This window comes from Mesoplodon bidens (genome assembly GCF_964165515.1).
Source record: "Mesoplodon bidens genome assembly, chromosome: 8".
Lineage (NCBI taxonomy): Eukaryota > Metazoa > Chordata > Mammalia > Artiodactyla > Ziphiidae > Mesoplodon > Mesoplodon bidens.
The window spans coordinates 113,026,076-113,051,005 of record NC_138165.1 but is presented as its reverse complement, the minus strand read 5'-3'; the positions used below and the strand labels follow the sequence as shown (position 1 = coordinate 113,051,005).

General features: G+C 65.4%; 1 protein-coding gene across 1 annotated transcript in view; it reads right to left on the bottom strand.

Moving 5' to 3' along the window:
- GPC1 (glypican 1) overlaps positions 1-23,901 on the bottom strand; it is a 29,694-nt gene extending 5,793 nt beyond the window's left edge. The window contains exons 1-2 of the mRNA XM_081241959.1: positions 23,503-23,901; positions 1,499-1,657 (exon numbers count right to left, since the gene is read on the bottom strand). Coding sequence (XP_081098085.1) covers positions 1,499-1,657; positions 23,503-23,668 — 325 coding nt within the window. The 5' untranslated portion in view covers positions 23,669-23,901. The remainder of the gene's footprint in view (positions 1-1,498; positions 1,658-23,502) is intronic.
- Between the last annotated feature and the right edge of the window lie 1,029 nt (positions 23,902-24,930).

Here is a 24,930-nt window from a genome sequence, read left to right as displayed (position 1 = left end):
ATGCACCCAGAGTCTTGGACGGGGGTGCCGAGGCGGGGCATGAGCGTGGGCCGCAGACCCCTGTGGTTTTGGGGAAATACCTCTGTGCCCCGTGTGCTGAGAACGAGGCCCCCAACGCCGTCCACCCCTTTCAGCAGGGAGACTGCAGGGTCCATAAGCACACAGACCGTCCACTCAGACGCTTTCTCGAGAGCTGTGGCCAGCCCTCCCCACACAGGCCCAAACTCGGGTGTCCAGGGACACAGGGCCAGGTTGGCTTTCCTCTGAGGCGTGGTGGACATTAGGCCTCTGGCCCTCGGACCCGTGTCTACACTCACCCCACCCAAGACCCTCCTGCAGCTCCGGGGGTGCCCCTGCAGCTCCCCAGGTGGAAACTGGGAAGGAGCAGACAGTCCAAGTTCCCGTCCGGCTCCCGCCGCGGGACTGCGGGTCCTGGTCCCCACCCCAGCCTCCGGCCCACATGGGCAGTCTGTAGCTCATCACTAGCCCCGCAGCACACGGGGTGGTCACGGGGCCCCCAACCCCATGGCCAGCCCCCAGCCCCATCTTTTGAGCAGGGTCCTGCTCTGAGCCAGGCCCCTGGCAGCCGGCCCAGAAGGTGTGGTGCGTGAGCGTGGGCCCCGCATCCTGGAACACAGCCACCGAGGCCCGGCTAGACGCAGGTCCCAGGCGCACTTCAGACGAAGGCTCTGAGACCCCTGCCGCTGCTGGCCAGGTAAGGACTGCTCCTGAGGCACGAGGGGCGGGGGGAGCCAGAGCAGGCACGGCAGTGGGGCTGAGGCGCAGGGCGGGAAGGGGCACGCAGAGGGGCGGGTGCAAAGGACTCTCGGGGTGGGGGTGGGGCACAAGTGGGCCTGGAAGCGGATGAGGAATCGCTTTTAACACAGATCAGTGTCCCGAATGGATGCTGTGCAGGCTCTGACATCAGCTGTGACTTCCGGGGCCCCTCCCACCGCCGCCCGCCTTCCCCTCCGAGGTGCCTGCTGTCAGCGTCACAGCGTCCTCCCACCATCCCTTGTTTAGGGGCCCAGACACGACGAGAGAGCTGGTGAGGGGCTGGGAATAGATGACTGACACACACAGCTGACCTGGAGGCTCGAGGGCCATGGTAGGGGCCCTGAACTCCTCGTGCCTCCACCCGGCACCCTGCAGTCCCGGCCTGTCCCCCAGACCTCAGTTCTCGCGCTGAGCTCCCCAGCTCCAGACCACCTGGTGGCCAGTGCCAGCCTGTCCCTGGCAGGTGCCTAGGAGAGCTCTGGAGGGCAGAGGGTCCCCTCTGAGGGCCTGATGGAAAGGACAGGCTGGCTCTCCCCAAACGTGCATGCCTCCGGGTGGACAGAGACCTGCAGGTGACTCCGAGTTCACGGATCCCCCGCTCAGGCCCCTGCACGCGGCCAGTGTTCTGCTACTACGTCCCCTCTGACCCTGCCTCACTGCGAGAGGCCCCCAAGTGCCCAGCCCCCCGCCGTGAGTGTCCTGCGGCCCTGGAGCCCCTCACCGTCAAAGCCCCGCAGCTGGGCGGCCAGCGTGGCCTGCAGCGCCCGGCCGCCGTCCAGGAGCGCCGTCTCCAGCTCGGCCCGGCTGCGGTTGGCCAGGTTCTCCTCCATCTCGCTGGTGCAGCAGGTGTAGCCCTGGGGGCAGATCCGCAGGTGCTCACCTGTGGGGAGGGGCTGGCGTGAGGGAGAGGAGGGCTATGGGAGGGAGGCTGGGGGGCGGGGCACCAGGAGAACGGGCCTCGCGGGCGGTGGGCTCTTCTCCACAGAGGGGACGTGGGCAGCACGCAGGTGGGGCTGCCTGCCAGGGTGGGGGGGAAGGTAGGCCCGGCTCGGGGCAGTGCTTAGGGTGGGCCGTGCAGCTCTCAGCACAGGACACAGGAGCAGGGCTTCCTCTGCAGAATCCCACCTCCAGCCCCCTGGGGCAAGCCCCAGTGGGGATGGGTGTAAAGCAGGAGTGCAGAAGGCTGAGCCCCAGGGCAGGGCTGGTCCTGCCCCAGGGGTGCTGTCCCCACTCAGCTCCTTCCAGCCCTCCACGCCCCCTGCGTGTGAGGAGCGCCGCCCCAGGGACCCTGAGCAGCTCAGCTCACGCCTGGACCTCAGCACAGAGAGGCCTCAGGTCCTGCGTGGGGGGCACGGGGGGCTCACAGGAGAAGTGTCCAGGCCTGCCCGGCGCCCCTCCCTGGGCCCAGGCTGAGGACAGGGAGAGGAAGGGATCCCCGAGGGGCGGGGCAGGACAGCCCCAGCCTCCCCGACCCCAGTCCGGGGTGCCGGCTCCCACTGAGGACAGCAGGCCCTGCATGCTGGGCAGGCCACCCACCCAGAGCTCCGGGCCGGCCAGAGGCAGTGGCCCCCCAGGCCGAGGCCCACCCCGTCAGGACAGCCCGGGCACAAGTCTGCTGGGGCCCTGCTGCGAGACCCGCACCCACCCGGCAGGACACACCGAGCCCCTCAGGGGTGTGCACCCTCCTCTGTACCCTCAAAGCCACCATCACCCCCGTGCCACTGCCCGGGCGCGGGCTCCCGGCAGCACTGCTTACAGCAGCGCTAGGACGTGACTGAGGTTGCTTCCACCACTCTCGTGGTGCAGGGCACACCTTTGAAACTGTGCTGGTCCCAGTTCTGAGGTGGGTGTTGTGAACCCACTTTACAGACCAGGAAACTGAGGCTGGCAGAGATGAGAGTTTCTGTCCGAAGTCACATAGTCAGGGGCCAAGTGGCTCAGGCCGCTCGATTTCAGGCCCCCACGGCCACTGGGCTGCCTCAGAGCCCCCCAGGCCCACTCCCCACAGGCCGCAATTCCTGCCTCTAAGCAGGGCAGGGCACGGAGGGAAGTGGACTCAGGGGTCTGACCTGGACACAGGCTGTGTGGGGCTGGGGTCGAGGGCTTGCCCGGTGCAACCAGCATGGTTGCAGGGGGTCGTGGAGCAGCCTGGGCAGAGATCTCTGGGTCCCGAGGCTGCCCTGAGGGGTGGGGGGCTGCAGGGTGGGCAGCGGCCTCCAGCGGAGGCCTTGCGGCGGGGAGAGGGGTGGGTAACACCAAGTCATTCTCCGCAGGCTGAATTAACCCTGAAGAGCCTGCGGGGGTGGCTAGGTCACACTTAAGTCTGAGCGTCTTCCTTTCCTGCACACGCCCCGGGGAAGCAGGGACAGGTGCGGAGAACACAGTCGCCCTATGGCCCCTCTGCAGCTCTGTGCCAGTCAGTGTAACAGCCAGAAGAGGGCAGCGGTGCCCCAGGCGCGGTGGGAGGGGGAGAGGGGCGCTGCACACTCGGGTGGCACTGAGGGAGGCGTCAGGGGTCGGTGGGGAGGAAGGAGGGTGGGGGGGCAGAGGCGGGAAGTGCAGCTCCCTCCCCCTTTTCCCTCACAAACCTGCCCCCAGCCGCCTCGCCCCCAGGGCCTCCAACCCTGCTCCCAGGGCCTGCTGTCTAAGGGGCCCTGTGGCCTCCACCCTGGAACAGGGCTGACTGTGGGGTAGATGTCAGAGCTCGTGTGCCTACGCCCTGCAGAGCCCCAGGCCCGCGGGGTGGGGAGTCAGGGGTCTGGGACCTGCCCCCTGCCCCGGGGCGAGTCAGGCCTTTCTGGCCACGTGCGGGCCTCACGGGAACCAGCTGGGGTGGAGGGACAGAGCCTGGCTCCCCAGGGCCTGGCAGAGAGTAAGCACCCCCATCCCTGCCCTCCTTCCTTCGGGGGGTGGGGTGGGTGGGCACCTCCAGGCAGGGAGGGCTGGAACCCGAGGACGTCCCCAGAGACAGTTCTTCCTCTCAGCTGCCCTTGCTGATGCTGACCCGTGGCCCTGGACCATCGCCAGCAGGGGGCAGCTCACAGAGCAGGACGAGGGTCCTCCACCCGGTGTCCCAGCTGGCAGAGCCGGGCAGATACTGGACCCGTCTCCCTGATGGTGGAGGCTGTGCAATAGGGCCGTGTACACCCAGCCTGGAGGGGCCTGGGCCCCGACCGCCCTCCCCCTGGCCTCCCCTCCAACGGCAGGGGCCAGGAGAGCACCCTTGGCGAGGACCCTCCCCTGCTGCTTGGGACCAGTGGGCCATGGTGGTGCCGGGCTGGGGGTCGGGGGCTGAACTGGGGACATGCCCTGGGGCTGGGAGTGGCTGCAGGTGCCAGCCTGGGGCTTCCAGGTGCCAGCCTAGGCTCAGCTGTGACAGGCACCCAGGCCAGGCTGGATGGGTCACGGGGCAGTGGCGGGCAGACAGGAGAGGCAGGAGGGTGCAGGCTGCCGAGGTGCAAGCACCTGCGGGCCACAGGGGCCGGCGGCCTCCCCAGCTGGCTGCCCTCCCTCCCGAACCTTCCATTCCTGCAGGCAGGAGAGAAGCGAGGACAAAACACCCAGGACCCCCTTTTCTAAGGCCAGCTCCTTGGCACTGTCGGGCCCACCCACCGCTCACAGCCGTGAGCCGCCCCCCCTCACCCTTAGCCTCCCTGCCCCTCCCCCGCCCCCGCCGCCTCCTTGCGGCACCTCCTCAGCCCTGCCTGGCCACCTCGTCCAGCCAGCCCGGTGACCTGCGCTGTTCCGGCCGCCCCAGCACAGCCCCCGTCCCTCCCTCCCTCCTCGGACACACACGGGAGTGAAGACACGGAGCCAGAGCCCGGGCGCCGGCCTGAGGCCCCGGGCAGGCTGGGCTGAGGGTCCCCGAGCCCGCGGCAGGGCAGATGCGGTGGCTGGTGCTAGTCGATGGTCAAGGCACTGGCCCAGCTCGGCCTGGGCCCGCAGGTCATCTGTCGGTCCTGGATATCAGCTGGGCAGAGGTGGGCTCTGCAGGGCACCTTCCCAAAAAGCAAGTCTGTTCCCTGATCTAAGCCAAACGGTTGGAGGAGGGTGGGGCCTGCCAGAGAGGAGGTGAGCTCCCTGACCCTGGAAGTGTACAAGGCAGGCTGATAAAATCCCCCTCTTGTCATTTCAGACCTCCACCCCCAAACCTCACCTCTTCTCGGCTAAATGCCTGGAGAAAGGGGGGCACTCGGGCCAGGCAGGAGGGCATGGCTGGTGTCCCGTGCATCTTAGAGCTGCCCAGTCCACCCCTGCGGTCACCCCCCCTCCGCCCTTTCCCCTCCCCACTGGGAGGCATCAGCCTGTCTGCTCTTCCCACTGACCCCTCCCATCTGCACTGAGGCTTCTCCCCCAGCTGGCCAGTGATGGCCCCTCCTTTCTTCCTCAGTCTGTTGCTGCTTTTTCAACAGCAGACTACATCCTTCTAGAACTCTCCCTTCCCTCAGCCTTTGGGACACCTCCTCCTCTCGTGATCCCGGGTTTTTTGGGGGGAAGAGGGGAGAGCTCTTTCATGGCAGGTTTGCTCCCCCATGCCCAGTCTCTTTAGAGCCTCTCCTCTAGGCCCGGCCCCCAGGTCCCAAGTCTCCAAACCCCCAGCCGCTCTCCCCAGGTTAAAACACCTGCACTCGCTTCCTAACCGCCCCCCCCCCAGCAGTTCCTTCTCTTGCTGTATGGCAGACCACGTATCCGCCTTCTTCCCCCCATACTCAGACCTCCTGGGGTCACCCCAGATTCCGGCTTCTCCTCAGCAAGTCCCATCAGCCTATGGCTTAAACACCTTTAAGCCTCACACCTCCTGCCACCTGCTGACACAGCCGCAGTTCCTCCTAAGGGCACAAGCAGCCTCCTGATGGCGTTCCCACCCAGCAGTCCCCCCACCGGCTCTGCAGACCCAGTGCTTTAGCCCAAGACCCCATCCCAGCAGGGATCCCCATCACCAATGCTGGACGCAGACCTCATCCGTCCGGGCCCAGCCTGGCAGCCGCTCCTGACTGGTGGCCCTAGAGCCCTCCCAAGGAGGCTGCAGAGGGAAGATGGCGCCACACCAAGCCCACCTCTCCAGAAGCTTCTGCAGCTCACACGGGTACGCAGACCGCCTGCTCAACTTGCCTTTAAAACCACGTCCCAGATGCTCCGCACCAACTAATCCTGCCGCCCCTAGAATACTCTCGGCAATTCGGTGTAGGCAATTAGCCGCCCTGGCCTCCCAGGACGGTGCTGGAATGCAGCTCTGTGGACAGTTCTAGGCACCCTGGCCTCCAAAACACGAGGGAGAGGCCCAGGTCTGGAAAAGCAGTTGGGGGGCTGCGTCCCTACCCCTCCCTTCTTCTCAGCTCTGGACCCCAGCCGGCCTGCTGAGGGGGTGGGGCGTGCAGAAGGCTTTCCCTAAGCACGTGACCCTTCTTGGGACAACTGCCCATGCCCACTCCTGCTCCTGGACCCCTTCCAACTCCAGTGGGCGTTGCAGGAGCCTGCTGGCATGTCCACCAGCCTGCTGGTGGGGGGCACTGGACAAATAACCCGAGGTCCCCTGGGCACCACCCACAACCTGAGCTCCAGACCTCCTTTCCTCAGCTCCTCACCCCGCCCCACCCCCACCCCGGCCCCGACCAAGAAGCGTTTGTCCCTGGCCAGTCTCTGTGGCAGGGTCACCCTGAGCACCTAGAGTCTATGCAGGGGGCAGCCTCAGACCCACCCCGGACGGGACATTTCAACCACCATCCTCCCCCGCTCCTGACGCGGCGACAAAACCCGTAGCCCCTCCCGCCCCGCCCCCAGCGCGCTCCTCTTCCCCTCGCCGGCCGCCTCTCCGCCGGCCCTAAGCCCCTCCACCATTCCGGCCACGGGACAGCATCACCAAGGCCGCCCTCTGCCGCCGCTGCGGAGCCTCCGTCACGCACGGGGACCGAAACTGAGGGGTCTCGGCTGCGACACCTCTGCGCTCGGCGGGAGGGGTCCGCCCCTCAGGCTCGCCAGGGATCCCGCTGCCCAGGGGCTGCGTCGCTGGCGGCGGGACAAAGGCCGAGCGCCCGGGCGCCAGTCGCTGCCGGCCAGGGACCGAGGGCCCCACGCCGCGGCGCAGGAGCCGGCGCGCGAGGGTCTGGAGCGGCGGCCGAGCTCCTGGCTCCTGGCGCAGCGAGCGGGGGGCGCTGGCGCAGTGGGCGCGGCCGCGCAGAGAGCAGGGGGGCCGCGCCGCCGGGGCCTGCGGCAGGCGAAGGGGGGCGGGCAGCAGGGCGACGCGATTGGCGGGGAAGGGGCTTGCCGCAGTGGGCGCGGCAGGCCCTGGCGGGGGTGGCAGGAGAGGGGGCTCGCAGGGGCTGCCGCAAGCGAAGGGGAGGGGAATGGGTTTGACGGAAGAGGAAGGGGGGCTTGCTTGCAGGAAGAGATGGGGGCGGGGAGGGGGGCAGGGGCGCTGCGGGGATACAGCGGGAGGCACGCGAAGATGGGGTGAAGGTGGGGAACTGAGGGGAGGAGAGGTGGATTGGTGATGGGCGCACTGACGCTGAGGGATCGATGGGGTGGACACGGACACTGGCGGGGGGCTCATGATGGGAAGGAGGTGGAGAAATGGATGACGGCGCAGACGAGGGCTTGTGGTGAGGGTGAGAGTGAGGGCAGGGTAGCATGGACTGAAGGTGGGGTTCTGGCGGTGGTGATGGGGGACGACAGGGCTGGAGATGAACATGGCTAGGAGGAGGGAGTGGAGGTGAGGGTGGCGGGCCTGCGGATGGAGATGCGGTGGGCCGGCGGAGATGGAAATGGGTATAGGGCGGGCGGCGGACTGGGCCCGGGCGGGGTCACCGGCTTGGATCCCAGCTCCGCGGACGCCGCCCGGGCTTAGCCCGAAACCCCTTCTCGGCGGCGGCTCCGGCGGCGGCGTCCCCAGTGCGGTGGTGGCGACGGCGGTGACGGTCCGGGCGGGCGGCGCGTGACGCCGGGTGCGGGTGCGTGGGGGTCTAGGGGTCCGCCCGTGGAAAGGCGGAGGAGCAGGATCGGGCTGGAGGGCTTGGAGGAGGCGCGCGGAAGCGCAGCCGAGCGGGACCGCCGGGAGGACTCCGCGGCCGCCTCCCAGGGCGGCACTGCAGCCGCACTGGCGCGCACCGTGGAGGGCGGCGGCTCCCCGTGCGGCGACGCGCCTCCTCCCGCAGCCCCCGCCCCGCTGCGCTCGGCACCGCCCCCGTCTCCCAGGAAACCGCCGCGGCCGCCCCGCACCCTTCCCGCCGCCGGCTCGGCAGCCGCGCTCAGCCCCCGAGCTTCCCACGGCCAGGGGCCCACCCGGTGCCCGCCAGGCTCCTGCCGCCCTGCCCTACGGGGGGCTGCTCCCCATCTGGAGTCTAGTGCGCAGGGGAGCCAGGGCCCATCCCAGAATGGTGATGGGAGGGGCGTCAGCTCTCTCCTCCGAAGGAGAGTGGCAGCCCACTGCCTGAGAGTCCCCTCTCCGCATGACAACGACCAGATCCCTACTGCTGTCTGGGCACTCAAGGGCCACCATCGGTCACTCCCGTATCCTCTCCCCGCCCTCTCCAGCCCCCAGCCTCTGGCCTCAGGGACCTGGGCCTCCATCCTAACGTCCTGATCTGCTTCCCTAGGAAATATCAGACCGCGCCTGGCCACGCCCTCCTATGGCTCAGCCACCTCCTCCTCCTGGATCACCCTGCCACACCCAGGACCAATCCCCTCCACTCGCTGCAGCCCCAGCCCTGCTCCTTGCCTCCGCAGTGCCTGACAGACCCACTGGAGAAACCACCCACTGAGGCCCCCCTCCCCGCAGTGCCGCCGCGCCGGGTCCCCCACTCCCCCGTCCCCACCCCGGACAGCCTGCACAGGGACACGGAGACACGTGCTGCACAGGTAGCTCTGGAGCGAAGTGCCCTCTCCAAGGCGGCCCAGAACACTGAGGGCCCCCGAAGAAGGGGGTTCCACCAGGTAACTCACAAGGCCGCTCTCTGCTGCCTGGTTCCTGCTCAGGGACCCCCCCCACCCCAAGCAGGCCACCCTGCCGGCAGGCACCGGGCTTGGGGGTGCCTTGGCGAGGCGGTGGGCCCCCCGGATGTGGGCCTGGAAGCAGCTCTGGCTCAGAGGCCAGGCCTCTTCCCACTGGCCTCCCCACAGTGCTTCAGGGTTCAGGGCTCACACCGTGGCCTCAGAACAAACTGGGGATGAAGGGGCGTCTTCTGTGCCCGTGACCCCAGGTCTTGGTTGCAGGGCAGGGGCCTCTCTCATGGATCCTGGGAGTGAGATGCTCCCTGGAAGCCTCACCCACCAGGCCAAGCTCAGCGCTGATTTCTCATCCTTGGCTCAAGCCAAGCTGCAGAGGACACTCACTCAGGACTCTACATAGCCATCCCTGACAGGGGCTGGGTGGGAACTCCTGGGCTCCGTACAGCTCTCCCATTTAGCTTGTCCGTCCACCCAACCTCTGGGCCAGGGGAGCAGCCCAGGAGATGGACTGATGCTGCCTGCCTCTGCCGTGTCCACCGGGGAGATCCTGGAATAGCAGAAGGGGACACTGCGGCCCAGGGGTCCTCTCAGCCAGTTTCTCCCGAAGACCCAACGTAGGCCCATCCATCCACGCCGGGAAGGCTGAACAGGCAGAGGGCACAGACCCTCAGCTGGGCCAGAATATAGAGCAGACCCCTGGGTGCCACTGAGGGAGCCCTCGGGGGCAGGCTGAGTCCCAGGCCCACGCCCAGCACCGGCTCCATAAAGGGGAAGGAACAGAGAGGCTCAGCCGCTCACCCCCAACTGAGCACCAAAGCCTGGCAGCCATCTCCAAGGTCACGGCCATCCCCGCTGGCATCCAGCTCCGATTGGCTGCTTCTGCTAGCCCCTCGATCTCACGCACCCTTCTCCCTTGCCCTACTCTCTTTCAAGGCCCACTCACCTCTCCCTTCCTCCAGGAAGCCTTCCAGGTCCCTCTGGGACAAAGCACCTGCCTAGCCTCTAACCTCCCTGAGCATGGGCAGCCCTCCCTGGGGGCTTTCCGACTGGCCACCCTTCCCAGCAGCAGCAGGAGAGCTGCTCGGCCTGCTGGTGGGAGCCTCTTCTCTCGCCTCTCTGCCCAGCACCCAGGCTGGACCTGGTGCTGAGTAACAAATATGTATAAAGAAAGGATCTCTGTGCAGTGTTGGCATTCAGGGAAATGAGGCTTAACACCAGCGTTGCCCCAGAGCCGCAGCCTCAGACCTCCCCCTCCCCTGGAAAGCCAGCACCTCCCCGACCCGAACCCTCCCCAGAGGCGGCATGACAGCCAGCTGCGTGCTGCTGTGAGGGGGGCCTGCGGGGGTGACTTCACAGTCCACAAGGACTCCCTTATCCTTCCAGAGGCCCTGGCCACCTCCTGATGAGATGGAGCTCTCACTGGGTGCCTGCAAGGGTCTCAGCCATTTCCGGGTTTGAGAATCCTTTCCTCTTCACGACAACTGCTCTCTCCCATTCTACTGCTGCCGGCGCCACACAGGGAGCTAGAGTGACATGCCCAGGCGACTCATCTTGGAGTGCTGCAAGGGACACAGAAGAATCCTGGCCTCCCCCGCCTCTCCCATCGCAAGACCTCCCTTGATTCCAGTCCCAGGGGAATTCCTGAGCAGGAGGGCGGCGACTGAAGCAGGAGCAGACACGCTCTGCCACCAAGCGATATGCAGACTGAGCCACCCGGAGGGCCCTGGAGTTCTCAGGTGGGATGGTCCCCAGCTGCTGACTCAGCACGCCCGCCCAGGCAGCACCTCCGGGCTCAGCACACACCCAGCTCGCCGGTGCAAGCCCAGCCCCAAAGGCACGACTGTGAGGGCGTGCGCGCAGATACAGCCAGGACACAGCTAACTGTGCATTTCAGATACACGATGCATTATTTTTCAGAATAAAAGTATCTGGCCCCAAAGAACTGAAAGCAGGGACTTGAACAGAATCTTTTCCACCCCTGTTCACAGCAGCATTATTTGCAGGAGACAAAAGGTGGAAAGAGCCCAAGTGTCCACGATGGGTGAACAGATAAACACAACGGGGCACGTCCATGCAACGGACACCATGCAGCCCTGAGTCACGAAGTGCCGACACACACCACAACGTGGATGTACCCTGAACACATGATGCTGAACGCAAGAAGCCCGTCTTGAAACGACAAATACTGTTATGCTTCCACTTAAATGAGGTCCCCAGAGGAGTCAAATTCATAGAGACAGTAGAATGGTGATTACCAGGCATGAAGAGAGGGGGGTGGGGGGGGGCGGTGAGTGTTTAATGGGTACGAAGTTGGGGAAGGTGGATGGTGGTGACGGCTGCACAACAGTGTGAATGAGCCTAATGCCACTGAATGTACACTTAAGATCATTAAAACGGTACATTTTATTATGCATATTTTACCACCAAAAAAGCACACAATCCCCCCTCCCCAATATTTGGGACATACTTATACTAAATATGTGGAGCATACTTATACTAAAAATGTATTTGTTGTTTATTTGAAACTTAAATATTCAGGACATACGCTACAAAATTATTAACTATCTGAAATTGCAATTTAACTGGGTCTCCTGTAGTTTTATCTGCTAAATCTGGCGGCCCGGCCCTTCGTGGGGCGTGGGGAGAAGCCTGACCGAAGTCACTCAGGCTCCCCACCGGCAACTCCCCGCCACACGTGGGCATGCACACATGTGCATTGTCTTGCAGGCTCCCTAGGCGAGGACCTCAGACCCTGCCCATGCCAGCGGCAGGAGGGCAGAGGTGGATGTCAGAGCAGGGTCCGCCTTCCCACAGCCCCCGGCCTCCTTAGAGAATGGTGGGCCTCACCATCTCAGTCAACAGGAAGATACAATTATCCCCATCTCACAGATGGGAAGACTGAGGCTGGGGGGGTTCTGAGACTTGCTCAATGTCTCAAACGTGTTGCCTAGTGCTGGTCTCCTTCCACTGGCCCGAGTGCCTCCCTGTCTTCACTGAAGGGAAGGAAATGAAAGTGCTGGGCGCCTGGGGGCCCACCAGCAGCCCAGAGGTCCTAGGTACAGAGATGAAGGCTCCTGGAAGATGAGGGCAGAGTGGTGGCCTGGCCACCCTGCTAGCCTGCACCACCCCGTCAGTGGCCAGAAGCTGAGACCTAGGACACCATCAGGCAGCTGGGCAGGAGCCCATGGGGCCAGCGGCCATGCCCCCGCCACCCCCCCACCGCACGGGAAGGACACCTGTCGGGACACTCCTGCCAGCAGCACAAACCCACCAGAAAGGGCCCCCACCAGCCAAGCACACAGAGGGCTCCCAACCTGGAGCAGTCAGGTGACCTCGGCATTTGCCCGCTTGTCCGGCTCCCCAAAGATGGGACCCTGGCTTCCTGTGGGTCCTGGGGGCCAGTGGGAATGGGTGGGCCAGCCTATTTCCTGACCTCTACAGCTCAGTTTCTCCAGGGTGGTCAAGCTGACGTATGCATCAGGGAAGGGCCAGGTCTCTAAGCAGGCCGTGAATTCTGCTCCCTTAGGCACCCAGTGTCTTGGTCTCCGCCCTGTTCAGCCACATCCAGCAGGCAGAGGTGGGACGGTCCCGCCCAGGGCAGTCCGATTCCTGGGGCAGACAGCCCCATCCCCAGAGAGGGGTCAAAGGGGCCCCACATGACCTGGGCAAGGAGAGGCCCCTTCTGATGCAGGCTGCCAGGCCCCTAGGCTGGCCGTGGGCTGACCATGAGTGGGGTCCTGCTGGCACTGTCCTCCCCCCACCCTCTAATGTCTCTGTAGAGCCTGCAGGGCCTTCTGGGCCTCTGCTTGGGACTCATGTCTGAATACCAGCTGCCACCCTCCAAGGCTGCCCCAAGAGCCCTCCTGGCTGGCGGCATGGCCCTGTGCTGGGGCAGCACTCCTTCATCGCGGGCTGCCCCTCCAGGAGGGGCCTGCAAGCCAACTCTTCTTGTAGTTCCCAATTTCTCAGGACCAGGGCCAGCCAAGGGGGAACACGGGACACCACGACACAGCACCACCCAGGAAGCAGCAGTAGTGACCGGGGAGCCCCTCCTCTCCCGCCGGATCCCTCTGACCCCAGTGTTGCCCCTGGGCCTGGCCGGCGCAGGCTGGCCGCCCTCCCCACCAGGGGGCACTCTTCCCCACAGCCACCTCTGGAGAAAGGATGAGCCTGTCTCTCCAACAGGCTCCCCCCTGCCGTGATGCCCCCCAGGACACAGCCCCATGCTGAGCACTCCACACGAGAACCCAGTTTCACAACCACTCCACACAGCAGGTGTTGCTACCATCCCCATTTTACAGAAAAGGATTCTGAGGCACAGAGACATTCAGTAATTGGCCCAAGGTCACACAGCAAGGGAGCATGGCGCCAGACCTGAACCCTGGCAGCAGGATGGCCGGGTCCAGGAGACCAGGTTTTGGCTTCTGCTAGGGCTCCACCTCTTTCCTAAGACATACGCCACTGGGAATGGCCACTGGATCCAAAGGACACTGGCCCTGGACTAGGGGTGTGGCCTTGAAAACTCTAGGTAGCAGAGGAGGTGGGGGCTGATTCCTTGGGCCAGGAATGCCTGGGGTGCGGGGCCCAAGGCAAGAGCCCTGCAAGGGCAGCGTAGGACCCTCGGGCCAGGAGGGGAGCTGTGGCCGAGCAAGCGCCTCAAGCCCTCAGGGAGAATGGGGCGAGAAGGCCACGGCTCACAGCGAGGGTGGCCAAGCGGCATGTGGGCCAGGGGCCGCCCCAGGCTGGGAGGTGTCTTCGCTGTGCGGTCAAGGAGGACATGTATGATTGCAAACCGCATGCGTTGTGTCTAAACCCACACATTATTTCTCGTCACTTATAACTTACAAAAGTAACACGTGGTCACCGTGGCCAGCAAAGCTGCAGCTCACGTGAAGCCTCTGACACCCGTCCAGTCCCTGCGCGGATGGCATTGTGGCTGCATTTCAGCACTGAGGACAGCGTCTGGCACACAGTAGGAGCTCAAGGAACACTACCGAGTGACTCAGAGAGACTGATCTCTGTGTCCCTATCACCCCCACCTGCAGGCAGCTGGCCGGGCCCCCGCTCTGCCCCAGGGCTCCCGTCCGGTTCGCTGGCTCTCATGGGGCAGACATGGGGCTCCACCGGCCCTCCTGCCTTGGCTGAGGGCCCAGCCCGCCGCCCAGAGGCCTCCTCTTCTCTGGGCCCTGGGCCTCCTTGACCGCTGGCTGAAGACTGCGGACCTGTTCACAGAATAAAGAAGTAATGAAGTAAAAAATTACGCAGAGGATCACGAAGGAAGCTAGCTGAAGTGCTGCAGCCGTCGGCACATTATAAACAGGCGCGTGAGGTGGTGTCCATACACTTTCCTATGAACATCCTGCAGGCCTGATGCCCATCAGAAACTCAGAGCTGTGGTGCGTGGAAACGGTACTTTGAGATATTTGCTACAAATGTAAAGGGACATGAAAAAATCAGCAGTTTCCACTGGTGACCAAGTCCCAGATTCTAGAATGACATCGTCGCCTTGTTCATAGTAACAAGAAATGCTAAAGGTTAGCAAAAAAGGAGATTAATTTCTTTCTCAGTCAAGTTCATGAACTCCCTGACTTCTAAACCTGGGCCTCTCCAGGGCACCCTGGGGAAGGACCCCAGCCTCAAATGACCTGCCTGCACCCCCACGTCTGTCCACCCCCGTCTGCCCGTCCTTCTGGAGCTGACTCCACCACCGGCCCTGGACGGCCATCCTGGCCCCAACGCAGAGGGGCGCCTCCTCCCCTCCGCTCCCTCGGCCGCTGGCTCCATCCTGCCTAGAGCTTCGGTTCAAGGGCTTCTCATGGGGTGGGACTGGGGTTTCGGGAAGCCACCTCCCGCCTGTTCAGGAGTGTCCTGCACTTCCTGGGGTCCCTGGCCTCCCTGTCCCCTCCCCTAAATGCCGTGACAACCAAAAACGCCCCTGGGGAATGGCTCCCGGTTGGGAACACCCACTTTATCCTGGGGCGCTTAGCTGTGTGTCTGACCTGCAGCAGCTCCCAAACATACAGTGACGGGGAGGTGGCAGTCTCTGGGTGTTAGGTCACTGGAATGGAGACCGGCAAGGTGCCTGGAGTGTCTTGTGGGCAGCCACTGCCAGGCCAGGGGAGGAGGGTCAGGGACGGCGGGGTTAAATGTTTTAAGAGCCTCGTCCCTTTAAAATACCCCTATGGGTCCGGTGTGTCCCGAACTCCATAATGAAGGGAGATGGGAGTGAATACCTCAGCCAGTCCTGAAGCAGGTGGCATCATCTGTCTCCCCAGGGCCTGCAGATGGTCACAGGTGGGTGGGATGTACTTTCCGTAGCCCCAGACACTTGAGGACGCACACAGACGTCACACATGGCTCACCACAGGGCCCAGATGTCCACAGGTGGCCCTAGGCGCCAAGGATGCGCTTAGACACAGACGAGCCCGGACGGCCACCCTCAGGTTCAGAGAGCGGTCCTCAGCACTGGGGATGGTGTCCGAAGGTGTGCACAGGCCACAGACCTCCACAGGTTCTGGTGCTGATGGTGAGCCCAAGAAATGTCCCCACCAGGGAGGCACAGGGCCACAGTCACTGCCAGGTGCACCTGTCCAGGGCCTGGCTGCCCGCCTGAGAGGGAGACGTGTTGGCCTATCCCTCAAGCTGCTGGGAGCACTGCAGCCAAATCCACCCCCAGGGCCAACAGCTGGGGCGCAGACGAGGCTCAGGATATGGCCAGTGGCTGCCTGGCTTTGGACTGCGGCGTCTGGGGGGGCCTTGCAGCCCCAGCTGAGTTTCTCACTAGACCCTGACCTTCTGGGGGAGGGGCCCACAGCCTGAGGGTGAGCACAGAGCGGATGAATGGATGGATGGGTAGGAGGGTGAAGGGCCTTGCCTCCTGCCTGGCCAGCCTCTCCTCATGCCTTCCAAGCAGGCGGGGCGGCGGGGCTCGGGCGTTTGGTGCCCGTCGGCAGGACCAGCTCTGAGCTTAGGAGGCCCTCCTTGAGGTGGTGACCTTCTCTTCTCCTGCCAGCCGGCCAGCCGGGCCCTCCTGCAGCCCGAGTCCTCACGTGCGCCGCTCTCAGGCCGGCTCCTCTCCCGGACACCCCACCCAGCCCCTCCTGGGGCTCGCCCACCTGTCCCAGCCTTGGAGCCCCTCAGTCCTCTGGGGTCTGCCAGGGACCGTCTTTCCTTGTACCTGTGGGAGCTCTGTGGCCTCCCCGCCAGCTCTGTCCTCTGGCTGACCTCACCCTGCAGCCTGGAACACATACCCAGCACCTACGGACAGGGCCACACGGATGCCCCCCAGCGCCCCGATGAGGCAGGCTCGCGTGGGCTCGCCCCTGACCTCCTCCTCTCTGGGGGACCCCCTCAATGGGTGGCACCATTGCCCGGTGCCCACACCAGGTACCTGGGACAAACCTGGGCCAGGGCAGCAAGGCCACGGAGAAGAAGCTACTCCAGGGACAGGGCTCTGAGCACTGAGGACCCCTTTCTGGGACCCAGCTTCCCCACCTGCACACTAAGTGGTTGCACCAGGTGGTACTTGGCCTGCCCTGCAGGCACCCTGTCCTGCTCGCTCTGGGAGGCTGGGAGGGGCTGCCAGGCAATGGGCCAGCGGAGGCCAGGGCATGGCTTAAGGATGCAGGGCCTTGGACTGAGGCCGGGGCTGGCTCTTGGGCACTTCATCGGGTGGGAAGGAGGGGTGAGGAAGGCAGGGCCCAAGCTGGGGCTCCTGCAGGGCCTCCGCTTGCTGGCCTGCTCCAGCCCAGGTGCTTTCCCTGGCCCCAGGCCCTGGTCACCCTGTGCATCCTGTCCACCTGTAGGGCCCTGGGCTCGGCCACACTGCAGACACCCGAGCTGATGGGAGGCCTGCCTCATGGTGCTGCTGGCTGGTCCTCACCATCTCCCGGTGCTGGACCCCATTTTCCATCGCCTCCCTTCCTGCAGCCCCGGACTCGGCCAGGTCGCAAACTGCTTGGCCTCCCCCTGCTGGAGTCCGACCCTGCACAGCTCTCCTCCTCCAAGATGCAGCAGGGGCGGCAGGCAGGGCGCTGGGCCTCCAGGGGGCCGAGGTCGGGGCAGATGGTGAGGGAGCAGGGTTGATGGAGTCCGCCGGGCCTGCCCTGTCATCTAGCCAAGCCTCTAGAACCCAGGGAGCACTTCGCACAAATCGGCAGCCAGCGTCCTCGGCTGGGCCATGGAGCCAGGAGCCAGCTGCCTGCCCACCTCCCCTCCGCACACCCTGCCCCGCATGCTGTGTGCCCTGCTCAGGGGCCCTCGCACTTGTTGGGGGGGACCCCCAGCCTGTCCACGGCAAACTGGTGCCAGCGAGTCACAACTCTCCCAGACAGGTGCCCCTGACCCCCATGAAGGTCTTACAGCTGGGCCTCTCATTGCCCACCCAGGTTCTGGGACGTGCCACAAGTGAGATGCATCAGCGGGTCGGCAGTTACCAGACTCTGAATGTCAGAATGAGTGGCCCCCGGCCCTCCTCTCTGACTCAGTTGGAGAAGTTAAGGCCCATGGGGTGCAGAGCTCTGGCCATTTTCCTGAGAGGCTTGCAGGCTGGTGGGGGTGAGGAGCAGGCTGAGGATGGTCTGACACCCTCACTCCAACACCAAGGCACCGGTGCACGTCTGAGCCGAGACCCTGAGCCTATGGCATGGCCCTGTCCTGAGGAGCCACACACCGAAATACCCAGAGCCCAGGATCCCCGCCCACTGGACAGGATGCGCCCAAGAGTGAGGTGCCACGCCTGCAATGGGCTGAACCATGACCCTCGTTCATATGTCAGAGTCTAAACCCCCAGGACTTCAGGAGGTGACCTCATTTGAGCGTGGGGTCTTTGCAAATGTAACTGGTTGGGCCCCTAACTTGATAGGATTGGTGTCCTCATTTCCATAAAGTGAAATTCAGAAGCAGACCAGCACAGGGACATCTACTCACAAAGACAAACCCAGAGACTACAGACCAAGGACCCCCAAGGATCGCCTACAACCCTCAGAAGCCAGGAGAGGCCCTGGAACAGCTTCCCTTTCACGGCCTCAGGAGGAACTAGCCCAGTGACACCTTGATCTTGGACTTCCAGCCTCTGAACTGCAAGACAATAAACTCCTGCTGTGAGGCCACCTAGCCTGCTGCATCTGTGCCAGCAGCCAGGGGAAGTGGACACATGCCTGACCCCCAGCACCCAGCCCAGCCTGACACCATGTGCGCAGTGTTCAGCACACTTACTGCTGAGGTTGCCCAGACTTGGGGAGCACCCTGGGAAAACAGGGAGAGCCCTGGAGAGTAGTGGGTGTGTTGGGGATGCCCGGGAAGCTGAGCAGCAGGGCCAAGCCCTGTAGGGAGGATAGTGATGGGCGGGTGCCGAGGGTGGGCATGGGGAGGGCCGACCTGGCAGGAGGGGGGGGCACGTGTGCCAGGAAGGTGAGCCAGCCAGGAGCTGGTGGGAGCCAACGCTGAGGCCACAGGCAGACGAGGGGCTGGGGTGGGTATGGCCTGGCCCCCTCAGGGGCTCCTAGATCTACCCAGGATTCCAGGATTCCTGCCAGCAAAGCTGGTATGCACCCCTCACACCCAGAGCTTCCCTTGCACCCATGGTGAGACCAAGAACAGTCAAGAAAGCTGGAGGCCCCAGCCCTGCTCCCAGTGTAGGGGTCACAGCTGGGAGGACAGGACAGCCCCCACCCCACAACTGGGGACAGGGCGAAGGGCCTGGGGTTGGGGAGGACTGCAGCACCTCCGCCTGAACCATCTCCGCCCAGAGACTTCAGGCAGCTCAGAGCACCTGCCCAGGCCTGTTCCTAGACACACATGGCAAGAAAGCTGCCAGCTGGCATGGGGTAGGTGGCCCCGGGCTGGAGCCCTCACCCTCCTGAGCCTGTGTCCTCTCCCGAATGTGGGTGATGACCTGACCCCACCGGGCTGTGCTGACGGCTAGATGCGGTCACAGCTGGTGTCAGGCACCAGGCAAGGAGACATCAGACAGGCAAGGCCTGGGCCCTGAGTCTTGGTCTGAAATCTTCCTGAAGCAAGCCAGGACTCAGGGAGGAGGGTCTGGCTTATAGGAGAGCTGACCAACCTCTTACCACCTGGGCATGTCCAGGCCTGGGCCCGATTTGATACCAGCGTGGCCTTGGGTGAGCCCCTCTCCTGGCCTGTCTCCCTGTCCAGGACCAGCCAGGCTGCCACCTGTGCCCGTGCACGTGGGTGGCCTAGCACAGGCCCGGTGCACCCACACACCCGCTGTGCATTCCTCCCGGCTCCGAAGCCCACCTGCCGCCTGGCGGGAGTGTCCTCAGTCCCTCTCCTGGGAGGCCTCAGTGGCCCTGCAGCCCTGTCCACCACAGGCTCACGCTGTTCCTTATTAGGGCCAGCATGGAACCAAGACCGACCTGTCTTGTCTTCTGGACTCATCTACCCCTGGATGGGACATCTGTCCATGACTCCTGGGGGACTTGGCCCAGCATGGTGCTGGGGACACACCAGGGGCTGCTCTTAGGGTCGGCCAGCAGCACACAGCTGGGCCATCCTCTGCGTACACCCCGGGCAGGGTCGCCTGATTCACGCCCCTGGAACAGCCCTCTCCAGCAGGGCAGGAGCGGCAGGCCTTCACTGGACAGGCTCCCAGGACCAGCTCAGGGTGAGGCCCGGCTACACGGAAGGCCGAGTCACCGGCAGCAGTTGGGGTGGGGGCAGGGCGGCCCCGGAGAAGGCACAGGAGGCGTTCCAGTTAAGAGGAGTTCTAACCCGGCCTAAGCAGTGGAGTCTACGACCAGAAGGCAGCTGGTGGCCCATAAGGGCCCGGCCTCGAGGCCCCATTTCAGGCCTCCAGGCTGGGGTGGCACGAGGCTTCCAGAGAACACAGAGCTCAGGACTGTTCAGCAGTTAATGCCACCGGCTTTGGGGTCAACAGACTGGGCTGTAGACCTCAGAGCTCCATGTGGGCCGAGCCCCCTGAAGAAAGCTGTGGGGCTTCTCGGCCTCAGTTACTTATCTGTGAAGCAGGTCTGCAAAGACCCCTCCTCATCCGCTGTACCAGCTAGACAGTCACGCGGAGGGACCCACGCTGAGTCTGGGTCACGGTGAGGGCTCCCAAGTGCCAGACACCACTGCCTGCAGGCCCTCCAGGGGCCTCTAGGGCAGGGGGCAAAGGGGAGGACACGCCTGAGGCGGCCGCAGAGTGCATGGCGTCCGCGTGCTCCCCTCCTGCAGCCTTCCGGTGGTCGTGACTATTCCCGTTGTCACACGTGAAGAAACAGAGGCACAGAGAAGCCAGGTTGGGGGGTGGTGGTGGCAGGGAGGCTGACGCGGCAGGGCTGGCATCTGAGCCCAGGCCCACGGAGGACGTCCCGCCCCGCCCCTTGGATGTCCGGCACTGCAGCTCCAGCAAGGGCCAGGCCGCCGCATCGTGCAGGTGGCCCTGTCGGCTCCTGGCTCCCCTGGGCCCCCCTACCTGTGGTTCTCCCCCCCCCACCAGCCCTGCCCTCACGCTGGGGATGATGAAACCTCAGCTGTTCTAGTGGTGACGGGACAGGGCAGCAGCTCAGCTGGAAGCCACGGACCACCCTGGGGCCCCAAGCCAGGCACACGGGGGCCTCTGCCCTCTGAACAGGACTGGGTGCACACAACCGCCTGGTGTGAGGCCGGGCTGTATGCAGATGGCCTGCGAGAGCCGCACAGCTGATGGACAGACTCGGAGGGCTCTCTCGGCCTCGGGCAGGAGGGCTCTCTCGGCCTCGGGCAGGAGGGCTCTCTCGGCCTCGGGCAGGACGGCTCAGAGAAGCAGCGGTTTCCGCTGGGAGGCTAAGGGGTGGCCCTCGGTGGGGGATCCACAGCCAGCCGGGGTCCACGAGCAGAGGGGCTGCCCCCGGTCTGTGTCGCACTGACAGGCCCACGCTCCCCTCTGACCTCCATCCCCAAGGTCCAGGCCCCTTCTCCTGGGCCCAGGCCCTCCGTCTCCCAGTGCCCACCCACCACGGCTGGCATACAGCAGGCCGTGTGCGGGTCTCCAGCAAGTTGTGACTGAGAACCTACTTTGTGCCAGGAACTGTGCCAGGTTCTGTGGCTGCTACAGAGGACAGTACAGACAGAGGCGGCCTCTGCCCCCAGGGCCTCAGTGAGGGGTCAGAGAGATACACGACAAACCGTGTCAAGTGTCAGGAGGCTGAGCAGGTGCTCAGGAGACATCTGGGGACCAGAAGCAACCCCACCGGCAGAGATAGAAGATGGCAGGCCCGTGTGCATGCACGCGTGTGTGCATGTGTGCGTGTGCGTGTGCATGTGCATGTGCGTGCGTGAGATGCAGCACGGGGCTGGGCTTTGCCCCAGTGCTGCAGGGGGAGCCAGCTGGAGGGGTCGCTCCCCCTCACCTTCCATACAGTGCTCTGGCCGGAGGGAGGGCTACCTGGGCTGTGCAGCCTGTAAAAGGGGATGACCGTCGTCCTCACCACGGCCACGCCTGGCCGTCCATCCAAAACACTACACAAAGCCACGAACGGAAGCCCCATGCGCGCTGATGGTCCCTCCTTCACGAGCCCACACCATTTCTGCTCTCCCGGGCCGGCACAGGCTGAAAAGGCCACCCAAAGGCCTAGGGCCGCCCTCCCTCCCTTCCAACGACTAGCAAGCATTGAGTCTCTACCCCACCAGCTAGCCCAGGCGTCCACCCCCGGGGCTCCCCAGGCTGGAGAAGTCTGCCTGCCGGCTGGCAGGACAGGAAACCAAAGGCCGGATGCCCGAGAGCAGCGTGTCACCAAGGGGCCACCAGAGGGCGCCCGTTGCACGGAGCCCGGCCAAGTTGCTCGGAGAAGGAGAGGACAGGACTGGCTGTTGCCTTGGGAGGTCACTCTGTTTCCTTCACCCCACGTGGCACCGGCACTCTCCTCGGTGCCTGGGCCCTGCAGGGCACTCTCCAGTTCAGGTGCTTATGGGGGAGGATGAAGCCATAGGGGGTCGGGGAGAGCAGCTTCCCAGAAGCCCCTGGAGCTGGGACAGGAGCCACGGGCGCTGGTGGGGGGGGGCGCAGTCCAGACCCCCGGGGGGGTGGGCAGCACCTGAAGCCCTGGCTGGCGCGGTGCTGGGACAGCTGCTGGGCGGCCGTACAGCCCCCCTCCGTCACGTGCACAGCAAGGCACTCTGCTGGTCCCGGGTCCCCAACCCACTGCAGCCCCAGCCCAAGGAGGCCAAGGCCCAGCCCCTGCGCCGGCCCCACCTCACCTTCTCCAGCCCGCCCTGCTCTCTCCCGGCCCCTGACGGTTGCCCAGACTCTGCCACTCCGTCTCTCAGCCTAACTGGGACAGGGCCTGTGGATGCGATCAAGTTTAGGACGGTCCCGAGGACACAGCGGCCGAGTGGGAGTGGGCGTGTGAAGGAGAGCTGTGGGGTGAGGGGACCCTGGAGCGCCGTCTAAGATCGGGGCTGGGTGAGGGCAGCTGCTCAGCTGCCCTGAGACCCTGGCGTCCAGGGGAAGGGATTCAACCGAAAGGCCAGGAATTCCCAGGCATGAGCTCCTCTGTTCGCATGGCGGGTGGCGGAGCTTATGAGCCAACGTGTGCTGGCCCCAGGCACCCAGATGTGCCCCCCAGACCTGTTCCCTAGGTAGGGTGGCAGCCCTGACAATGACAGGGCTTTGTCAGCAGACAGAGGCACAGGAAGGCCTACCTTGGGGGACTTGAACCCAGGGCAGGGGGCTGTCAAGGTATCAAGGCAGCCTTCTGTGGGTCCCCTGGGGGCAGGGGTCCAGGGCCTGGCTGCCCCCTCCCATTCCCCAGCAAGACAAGGCCATGGACTTGCCCCTCATACTCCTCTCTCACTCAGAACTCCTGTGGCTGTGGACTGACACATGTCCCCCGTGTCAGTACTCGAATGCCCCCTCCCCACCCCCGCCCCAGTTTGGGAGGAGTTCCCCACGGCAGGAAGCTGGTCTGCTCCGCTCTCATCCACCGTGTCCCAGGCACCCTGAACAGACGCGCAGACCCACGGTGGTTCTGGACACGTTTGCAGTTGGAGGAAAGAGCCTGGGGGGTGTCTGTGAAATCCTTAGTTTGCAGTTGGAGGAAAAAGCCTGGGGGTTGTCTGTGAAATCCTTAGACCTCCACCCTCACTCCAGTCCCCAAAGCTCCTCAGAGGCCTGCAGGGAGGGTGTGCGCAGGACTGCGGGCAGCTGCAGGGCTGAGGCCGCCTGGGACGGCGATGCTCTTACAAAGAAATGACACGGCCCCTGGGCGGGATCCAAGGCGCCGACCACCTGCAGCTGGACTCCCCGCCCGAGGCGGCCCTGAGTGCCAGGCGAGCACAAGTTCCCTGGGCAGGAATCCCTGCGAGGTGATGTTCCCTTCCCGATGTCAGAGGTCGAGCCTCTCCACCCTCGCCCCCGCCCCTCCCCGAGCGCACAGTTCGCTCCCGACCTCCCCGGGGCCCCTAGGCTGCCTCTGCCGGGGACCACCGGGAATCCCCGGGCCGACCCGAGGCGCCTCCCGGAGAGGGCCGCACAGCCGGTGGAGTCCCTAGCCCATGGCCGCCGTCGGCTGCGCCCCGACAGCCGGCCCCGCAGCTCAGCCCTGCCTGTCCCGGAGGACGCACCGAGCCGGGGACCGCCCGGTCCGCCGCCCGGCGAGGACAGCTCCGCGGGGAAGGGGCCGGTGTGCGTGTTGGGGGCCGGGGGGCGGCCGAGCGGAGCAGAGGAGACCCGGGCGGAGGGAGGGCGGCTCGGGGCGCGGAGGCGCAGGGCGGACGAGGGCAGAACGGGAGAGAGAAGGGGGCGCAGGGGAAACCCGGGAGCTCCGGGTCACTCACCCGAGATCTCCGCCTGGGGCACGTCGCTCAGGCTGAAGCCCTTGGCCCCGTAGATCTGGCGGACTTCGCTGCAGCTCCGACTCTTGCTGGCAGGGTCCCCATGGGCGCAGGCGGCCAGCGCGACGGCCACGCACAGCAGCCACCAGCCTCGGGCCCGGAGCTCCATGGCGGGGCCGGCGGCGCCCCCGGCCGGGCCCGTGCAGCCCCCGCCCGCGAAGGGCAGAGCCAAGGTCCCGGCGCACTCGGCTCGCGGTCCGGAGGCGCCGGCGGCGGGGGAGGCGGAGACAACAAAAGCCGGCGGCGGCTGGGCGCGGGGCGCGCGGGGCGCGAGGTTCGGCCGCTCTCTCCGGCGGCCCAGAGCGCGGCAGGCGAGCGCGCAGTCCCGGCCCGGCCCCTCGGCGGCCCGGGAGAGGGGCGGGGAGGGCCGCGCGGGGCGGGGCGCGCAGGGGCGGGGCGGGGCGCGGCGCGGGGGCGCGATCCGAGGCGCACGGGGCGCCCCTCCTGCTCCCGGGGCCGCCCGGCTCGCGCGGATCTGTTGACTGCTGGAGGGAAGCGGGGTGGTCGGGAGCGCGCGGGCCGTGTCCGGGGTCCCCGAGGGCGGGCCCTCCACGCCCAGCGCCCGGGGCGGCGGCACCACCTGTGGGGGCGGGGGCGGGGGTGCTGAGGCAGGGCTTCCCCCGCCGGACGTGACATCACGCCTTCCGCGCGCCTATCAGGGGCTTCCCCGCCCCCAGCCGAAGTCGGCATCCCTCCCGTCTTCCCTCTCCTCGGATCAGGCCGTTCCTTGCTGCACCCTGGCCGCGTGCCTCGCGCGTCCGCTCCCACAGCCTTGGTCCCCTTTGTCCCCCGCCCGCACCTGGCCTGCACCCCTTTATGGCCCCTCGCCCCCGCGCCCATTTCAGCCACCTCTCCCGCGGCTGCAGCTCACACTTGATTTTTTTTGTGGAGGAGCGGGGGGGGGGCTGTACGTGGGAAACTATTCAAGAGTCTAGACCTCACGCGCGCCCGTTCCTGTGTAGAGGCAACCAACGAGTTAGTTGTTGGAGATCGTCAGCGGGTTTTGTGTCCCCTCCACGTGATGCTTTGGGAGCTCGAGAAGCGAGCGAGGGGGGCAGAAGCTTGTCCGTTGAGTTGGGCCGCTGGGCGGTGGCAGGTGACCTCTTGGGGAAGGGATGGCGTCGGGCCGACAACAGGTCAGATTGCTGGGGGCTGAGGAGAGCTTGACAGTGAGTGAGGCGGCGGGGGACCGTGCAGGGCAGGTGGACAGTGCTGGTAGCCACAGAGGATGGGGATGCGGGCCGTGGGAAGTGAGGTGAGAGGCCGGGGCGGGGGGAGGGGCGCCGGGAGCTGAGGGCGCCTCCGTTTCTTTCTTCCCGGCTGCTGCACTCCCCCACCCCATTCCTGCTCTCCTGATACGTGGGCAAAGGC